Source organism: Oreochromis niloticus, linkage group LG13, assembly GCF_001858045.2.
Source record: "Oreochromis niloticus isolate F11D_XX linkage group LG13, O_niloticus_UMD_NMBU, whole genome shotgun sequence".
NCBI classification, from domain to species: Eukaryota; Metazoa; Chordata; class Actinopteri; order Cichliformes; family Cichlidae; genus Oreochromis; species Oreochromis niloticus.
Genome location: NC_031978.2, coordinates 20120124 through 20129362, shown reverse-complemented (window position 1 = coordinate 20129362; position 9239 = coordinate 20120124). Strand labels below are relative to the sequence as shown.

General features: G+C 35.8%; 1 protein-coding gene across 1 annotated transcript; it reads right to left on the bottom strand.

Moving 5' to 3' along the window:
- Window positions 1–1120: 1120 nt before the first annotated feature.
- On the bottom strand, window positions 1121–9239 carry si:dkey-103j14.5 (isoaspartyl peptidase/L-asparaginase). The gene is made up of 7 exons (XM_003440998.5): window positions 9117–9239; window positions 8251–8447; window positions 6786–6928; window positions 3217–3380; window positions 2434–2552; window positions 2120–2230; window positions 1121–1841 (listed from the first exon to the last, which is right to left on the bottom strand). Exons 2-7 carry the CDS (start codon window positions 8435–8437, stop codon window positions 1633–1635), a joined length of 933 nt encoding a protein of 310 aa, XP_003441046.1. The 5' UTR covers window positions 8438–8447; window positions 9117–9239; the 3' UTR covers window positions 1121–1632.

Below are 9239 nucleotides of genomic sequence, written 5' to 3'. Positions count from 1 at the left end.
AACCAGACACTTACTTTTTTTCCACATTTTGACTTTAACTCATTTAATTACATGTAAAGTTTCCATCTAAGTGCAACGTGACACTTTTTGGAGTGTTAATGTTAACACTCCAAAAAGTGTTCATGGAGTCTGGTCAGATGAAATGTATTCGGTTGGTATACATTCAGTTCATACAGAGAACATTCTCCTTAATGATTTAATATTTGAATAAATAAACCTCTGGTTTTATATATTTTGGATGCATTTTACTTAGAATCTTTGCTTTATGTTTATTAAATATATGTTTGGATAGCTTTATTTTCTCTGAATATATTAAATCGCCATCTTAACACTACATTTCATATTTACTGAGGTTATCTTTGATTTTAAAAAATATGTGTGACAGATAATGTCATACATTCAGATGCTCAAAAAAAATGATTGAAAAAATAAGCATGGCAACTTTAAACTGAACTGAACTGGCCATTTTTTATATATCAACTTATGTGACTCATATTGTGCAAGTATTTATATACTTAGTTTTTGTCTAATGTTCATGGAGCAGTGTAAAGCTTTCTCTTGATCGTTTCATAGTTTCACTTCATAATTGGAAATACACTTTTATTTTAAAGTAGTTTTTACTTTACTTTAAAATAAAGTTTTCTCCATCTATTGCATGTATTACTTTAAACATAATTAATGATTATCCTTAATTATGATTTTAAAGTCAACTTTATTGAGAATTTTTGCTGAGATTTCAGAAAACAATTTGCTGATGTAATATCTTGAACCCATCTTTTCCTATAGTGTTGGGTTTGAAATGTCATATACTTTACCCCCTAGCCCAGCACAATAATCGCGATATGAAGATTAAAGAAGAATAGTGTGTTGCAGTCCAGCAGATATTTAATGTTAAATCAACGGGTGTCCAGTTGTTTCAAAGGATGAAATGAGGCCAACAATATTGCTTACATGATGGATGAGATGCTCATGAATGATACAGTCTGCTTTAATAGGGATGCTTTAAGAGTGCTGAAAATCAAATCACTTTTGATGAAAATTAATTAAATAAAAGGATGGATGTGTTTCAGTTATTTAAAATTCAAGAGATCAACATTAAAATAAATAATACATTGACACATACTATATATATCCTTTATTGCACTGATCCATTAGTCATCATTCATTGCAACTTTACCTACAACAATATGATCTAACATTACTTCAATACAGTCTTTCAAACAATGTAACTTTGAGGTAATTTTTCATTGACAAAATTTTGGAGAAAAAAAAGTGTAAGAAGAAGTCAGACATCCTTTACTTGGAAATGTGATCCAGGATTTAAAATTTAAAGAGGAAAGATTTTCTCCAAAAAAACAGAGTCATGCGTTTCTATGTTTAACACTTACTAAACTTCAATTTCTAAAAATATTCATTTTTACCACATTTTTCACAGTATGTGTATATAATGCTTATTTTAATATTCAACCTTTAAAAAAATGCATTTTATTTAACTTGTAGCAAACGTGTTTAATAAAAGTTAGAAAAAGTGAGTTAAAAATTATAAAATTAAATTATATAAGAAACATTATAATGCAGTCTCACATTGCACAGTGATTAATAAGAAGAAATAAGTGCTATTTTTTATTGCTTTTATTGGGGCAACTGCTCTTTTAATCTCTCACCCGGGTCTAATCCATACCACAGTACATCCTGTTCCACAGCAGCCCAAGCCATTCGCTCAGTGGTAAACGTGGCAGCCCAGTGGCCTGAAGGAGAAACAACAATTGCACCTCCGGCTCCTTTGACACGGTCTCCCATGTGCTGCAGAGACATCTGCGAAGCCTCTGTTACTGATTTACCTGTAAAGTGGAGAAGAAATAGGAACACAGTTGTCTAATGAAAAATGGAAAATTAACTTCAGCTTGTGTTATTTCACAGCACATTCTCCTTTAATAATTGCTTCTAAGATCTTCTTAATCTGCTCAGAAACACAATTTACTAAATAACTGTGAGAGGCAATATTGCAAAACTGGAATTACTCAAAATTACATGAGTTGCACTTTTCAGGATAGTGGACTAAAACATTAAGAACTGATAAATTCTCATAAACAAACTGTTTGCGTTTGTGATACTTTACCTTGTTCAATTTTTGAAAGAATGAGTCTGGCCAGTGTGACTTTAAGAATAGATTCTCCATGTCCGGTACAGGATACTGCACCACTGAAGTTGTCTGCATATCCTCCACAGCCTTATTTACAAGAGAGAGCGTGAACAACAGAAGCAAACATTAAAGCAGATTGCTGTGAATATGCTAAAGTAACGTGTAGTTAAGTGAAGAGTATCATTAAATGAAATGTTTGGACAATTAAAGGTCTTTGGTTTGACTTAATATCATTTTACACTCAGCATTAAAACAGCAGTTTTAGAACATGTAAATAAATAAAATCATACCAATGATTGAGGAGTCTCCTACTCTTCCAACCATTTTATTCCTAATCCCTCCCGTTGATGTTGCACATGCGACATTACCAGCAGAGTCGAGAGCTACTGCTCCAACGGTATCATGAGCCCTGGGATGAAGAAATGTTACATTATTCAACAAAATCAGCTGCAAAAGAAAATGCAAATTAGATCTGAAATGTTTTCAGACATAGCTGCATGTATCACAAGAGGGAAGCTCATCTGATTCATTATAGCATACAGTGCTTACCAAATGTATTAGACAACTGATCAATGTAAGGTTGATGCCAAAATTGGCTCAAATTTCAAAATTTGATATTTATTTGCCTAATAAATATCAATATAATTTTTAGTTTTTGTCAATTCATAAACCTAGGTCTAGGCTGCTGGGGGCGTCCTATTGGTGTTTCTTCTTCATTCACCTTTTTTACTCTCTGTGTTTATGTGCCATTCTGCATTTAATTATTAATAACTAATAATAATAGCCGATGATTAAATGCTCTCTTCTACAATGTGTCTTTTGTTCTGTCTCTCTCCCCTCACCCGCAGGCTGTCACGGCAGATGGCTGCCCCTCATGTCTGGTTCTCCAGGAGGTTTCTTCCTTTTAAAAGGGAGTTTTTACTTCCCACTGTCACCAAATGCTTGCTTGGCCTTTTGATTATTTGGGTTTTCTCTACCTTACAATATAAAGCACCCAGAGGCAACTGTGGTTGTGATTTGGCACTGTATAAATACAATAAAACTGAATTGAAATTGATCCTGCAGATGCATACCACTGAGTGTTGAAATCTTCTATTACTCCAGTATTGTAATTCTTGTGCTTCTCCCATTCTCTCCTCTCATACTCAGTCACCAGTGTTTCAGTGGGGACTGTGCTTATACCAATGCTTTCTGCAAACAAGTTTGCACCTTGGCTTGTCAACATCACATGGGAAGTCTGAGGAAGAAAATAGGTAAGACAAAGTTGAAACATTAAATAAATCTCACAGCACTGAACATAATGTAGCAAACATAACATTGTTATAAGGTACCACTAGAGATAAAAGCAGTTTCATGTATCAAACTGAGATTACACAGAAATGCCCTAAAAATGACCTTAAAGTTATAATCATAAAAGCAACAAGCAGGATACTGGCCATGCACACAAGGAATATCTCCCTGTGCCCAGAAAGTCATCCAGATGCCAGCTTGAATTATAGCAAGACACCCTCAATAACCAAGTTTACCAATAAGACTGTGTTTTCTTTACAAGACCTGAAAAGAACTTAGAAAATGACTTTGGGGGACTTTATTATTTTATTTTTTCAGAATAGACAATTCAGGGACAAATGTTATTTCCAGAACTATATAATAGGCTTTCTATTACTCTGTCCCAAGCCCGAGGGATTGCCTCCCCACTCTTTGGAGAAATCATCCGTGTCTCTACCATACATGTATATATTTATATGCATACCAGCAGTGAAAACACTGTATTTGCTTTACTGAAGAAATGTCAAAATGGTCCAAGAATGTGTTCAATATAAATTATTTTATCCTATAATGTCCTAAACTATATGTTTTTATGAGATTTACTGTAAATATTTATTCGCTTTTTATTTCCTTTTCATTTACTGTGTCATTACAAACATATTGCCATGATTTCTTTGGATATGTAAGAGTTACTGTAAGAATATTTCTTGAGTCTTGTGAGGTAGTGTAGACCAAGTGGCAACGAAGGTGATAGAGAGGTAGCATTAGCATACCAGTCTAGTTGCTTTGAAGTGTACTTTATTTCTGGCATCTCCTTTATACCATTTTAAGACCACTCTGGTAGGCAAAATCTCACTTGCTTTATTCAGGACTTTACACACACCTGAACCTCATTAGTCTCTACCATTGAAAAATAGGATAGACCAAACAATACGATTCTAAACAAAAAACAGGAATAAGATTATGACAACTGACAAACTCATTTACTCAGCTAAATGGTTTTAAAAGTAAAACACTGCATACAATAAAACTCAAAAGGTTACTTTATAGAAAATAAACAATACTATGCAAAATGAAAAACCCTTTATTTGGTTGCACCCAGAGATGTGCTCAATAACATCATGACCCTATATAAACAGGAAGTACTGGGGCGGCCCCTCCCACACACCTGTTTTAGATATAGGACCTGAACAAATGGACAAACATGGTAAGTATAACCAAAGCAACATAAGCAAACACAATTTACTAGAATTTTACCTGTTAACAGAAGAAAATTCAAATGACCTGATGGTTAGTAGTATTTGCTTTAGAACCATTTGCATGGATGTAATAGATGTAACTAATGCTACCACAAACAAACCCAGGATAGTATGTAAAGCAAAGTTACACCAGCAATGTCTAAACTAAAGCATTATGTAAAATAACAAGGGATAAATTATCAATATGGTTAAAGGACAAGTGGTAAATGAGTTCATGCCTAACCACTTTGTCTAACAACAGAATTATTGTTGCATATGCTATTATTGAAATTGTGTCACTGTGGTTACCTAAATGTCTGAAATACTGACTTACATTTTTAAATATGAATTATAGAACTCAGTTCGTCTAATTCTTATTTTTATAAAGTTTGCATAATGATTACTTGACCCGCCTTCCTATTCTTTGGTCATGATCAAAGGAAAATGTGGCTTATGCTTAAGAGAAATCACCCAGTTATTAGGACAACCTTGTAAAGTGAATCTCTTTAAACAAAGGATTTGGAAGTATAGTCTAGAACTGCTTTAACAACACCCATTAAAACAGGACTGACAGAGCTGTCTTTTCTCTCCTGACCTCATCACTCTTTGCTGTTTTTACCAGTTTAAATTTAATTAGGTTTTTATATCAAGTAAAATTGTTGAAGAAATGAAAGTCAAATTTTAGATTCTAAAGCCCACTGTAGTTAAGAGCAGAGTGTTGTTAAAATCAGTGACCTGGATATCTCCGTTTGACTGACAAGCCGTCTCAATGTGCCCAATCAACACTGGAAAGACTTCAGAGTGTCTTAAATAACTGTTGCAGTCTGAAGCCTTCAGACATCTCATGGACAAGGTGATATAACTGATTGCTCTCTCAGGGACTGCTCTCTATAGTGAACAACCTCTAAATTCAGAGAGGTGGTTCAGAATGATACAAGCCAGACTGTGACTGAAACCAACAGGCATAGAAACCTGCCTTCGGATCAAAACTGACATTGTTGGTACTATGAAGACAGTCTGCTCTGACAATAGTTTGAATGATAAAAGCTCGAGTTAGTTTGAATTAGATTGCTATTCAAAGCTCATCGGCTCATCAGTCCTAACATCTTCATTGAATTAATCCCTGTCCCTGAGTTTTAAAAGAATACATATTCTATTAACATATAATACAAAGGGTGTTCTGCACTAAAGTAGTGACACTATATAAGAATAATTCAGTTTAACCAAAGTACTTCTATGAGCAAATCCTGCCTTCAAAAGTTTGGTGACTAAAGTAAAGATAAGGTTTAAAAAGAGCTTTGAAACTTCCACAGCACGGACCAGTGCAACATTCCTGGCTAAAACGTTTCTTCTTCCTGCAGTTGATTGGTTCTTTGGGGACAGGGGTAAGACAACCACCACCATCACTGCTCTCTTTGCTGTGGTGAATTAAAGACTTCAGGGGTCTTAGGGGACTTTGGACAAAGTCACTACTTCTTCATCTGATCTACATCCTTCATGGCTGGGGAAGGACTTCTGTTGTGGCCAGGCAACAATCCTCTCTTCTTTTTCTCACAAAGTCAGTAATAGATACACAGCCTGACCTCTTATGATTAGTCTAAGTGATTTATAAAGTCCTTTTATGCGAAGCTGGATGCTTTACCCCCGTCCAAAGTAAATATTCAACTTGCGGTTAAATATTAAATTGTGGACATCATACAACAGTAAAGGTTGTGTTTTGTGTTTAATTATTACATATTTTGATGCTTCTAACAAGTTGTTCTAGTTCATAAAAGGAAAAAGATCCTTGGGACCCATTTTCCTGGATAAAAATGTAGCAATTTGCCAAGTGCAGAGATCCTTATGGGAAGAGATGCCATCAACAAGTGTAACTGATGACTAGGATTACTTAAGTGCATTACTAGGAAAAAAAAAGGGTAGGCAGTTAGAGCTGGCCGTTTCTCCCGGCCAACAACTTAAACAAGTTTCTGGCAATTCCTATTAAAGTAAATGGAGAACTGGACCAGACCACCTGTTCACAAGTAGCTGGGATCTAACACATTATAGTAGTCATAAAAAATCAAAATCTTTAATCAGATTAGTAACCCCAGTAATCAAATATATTTTTTAAATGATAGAAACTAAGAAATTTAGACCTTTTCCATCACTGCCCGTGCCAGTGAAACGGGGTTGGCAATGTTCTTTACTGAAGACACCGCACCAGTGGCAAGTGTCCTTCCATCCATGATAATGGCATCCAGCTCCACTTCTCCATCTTTATTTAGTACTGCTCCGTGCCCTACAGAGAACAACAAGTTAGAGATGAGATTTTTCTTCAGGTAGCTCTGCAGAGATAAAAACGTTAAAAAGATAAAAATGTTTCCATGTGTTCACTTAAATTATGCCAGCTCCACCCTTACAAATACGCAGGGTAATGGCAAAGCAGTACAGACACTGCAGCACCATCCTACCGACTGAAGTCTAGTTTGTCTGACTTTCAATGGCACAAATGATTGTAAAAGTTCTTGGGATATTCATACTTTCTATCATTATGATGACTTCCGACTCCATATTTTTACTCATAGATTTTTTTTACTGTAACTTTACATGACTGACACCCCAAATACTACTTTAACTTATACTGGGCTTCCGTGTAACCCCTCCATTCATCTACTTACTGAAAAAGCCATTTTACCTTACTCTTTAAGCTAGCCTTCATCTGACTGGCTGTCCTGGCAGCCGATAGGTGGGGCTAGTGTGCCTCATAGCCAGAGCTAAGAAAAAGACGGCATTTAAAGCAGTCTAAAGCCTGAGCTTTTGGCTCACAGGGATTACTTGTTCATATATTGACCTAAATATTTGAACCTTTGGCCTTGTTTAACATCAGCGTCCACTATTGCAACAATATGCTTTATAAATAACAGGAAAATAAGAAAAAGCGTAATGACCTTGCTTAATTTTTTATGGTTTTTCACTCACAGTAGTGTATGACTGCTTACAGATAATCAGGAGCCACGGTCCTGGCAAACCAGTGCATTCATGTCATGGTCTCAGTCAAGATACAGACTTCAGAACAGACAAAGCTGAATACTTATTTCATAACTAGTGGATTTTTCTGTACAGCAGTTGGAAGTCTTCCTTCTGTCCGGCTATGACAGATTAGGATGTTCATGTCAAGTGTACTTCTTTTTTTAATTGATTCAGTGTGCAACTGACTATGGGCTGTGTAGTAAAAGATGGCACTTTATATGTTTGACAACTTGTCAGGGTAAAGAAAGCAACAGATGATATGAATAGACCGATATTAAGGTTTAGCCAGAGATCGTCTCTCATATTCTTAAAGGAGTCCTGATGGATATTCTCATCATGACCAGCAGATGGAGACATTGTTCTGCAGTTGAAGCCAGCTTTAACAATAAAGGAAAATAGGGCATTCTCATTTGTCTGCTGTATGGACACGTGAAAGGAACTGGGGTTTTAGACTTTACTTATTTATTTGAGTAAAGATGAGGGTGCTACAAATGCTGTATACAAAGATGGGGCTTCATTTAATCACTTACATATTTTCAAATGGAACTACTTGGCATAAATGTGTCCCACTCTAATAAAAACCATCCCTACCTGCGTCAAACACAGTGTTATCTTCCAAAGCCCTCACAGCCACTTCAACAGCATCCACTGCACTTCCTCCTCGTTTCAGCACTGAAAATCCTTCACATGCTGCAGTTTTTACTCCATCAACAGAGGCCTTGGCCAGTTCATCCGGTATGGCCCATGCCCCACCATGCACAACCAAGACTGCTGACATTTTTGCATTCCTGCATGAAATAGACAAAGTAGTTTATTAACAGGCTACAGCCTAGAAAATAATTCACTTTTTCTTTGAGCATTAGGAAAAGCACCAAGTGATCATTGGTATCTTCTTTTTGCCTTGATCCAGACATACTTCACAAACTTTTGCATACTAAGAAATGTCTTTTGTTTAATAAACTAATTACTTGCTCTGCACTCCACTGGTAATGTATTTGCACCACATGAATTTGCACCTTGGCACAACTGATAAAACTGCTATCGAAGATCATATCATCAAGACTGAACTTTGAGATGTGGTCATTCCTTCATTTATCCACAGTTTAGCACATAGCCCGTGTTGACAGTTTTTGGCTATTGCTTGGCTATTAGAAGACCAATTAGACCAATTAAAACAGCTGTTAATAAGCTGTTAATAATAAGTTATCTTAAACGTATTATGGCTTTAGCAGCTTTGAATTGCCAGCTACAATCAAGTACTAAACTATAATAATTGATCTTCTCATAATTTATTAAGGTTCAATTTTTATGCGTACATAAACATTTTTCCCCTATTACCTGCATGCACTTGAACTGTGTTTAATGTACTGTAATCTACTTAACCGCAGTCGATGACGTGATATTGATAGTTATACATTTCAACCTGTAACATAATGAGACGTTGCATTTTTTCCTACCTTTTCCGAGCCTCAGAATTCCCGGGAGGATAAACACTTCCCCATAGACACGTGACTTCAAGAGACTACTGTTCGCGGGTTAACCAGCTCGTGCTGCACACTGACGTCAAGTTTGACAGTATG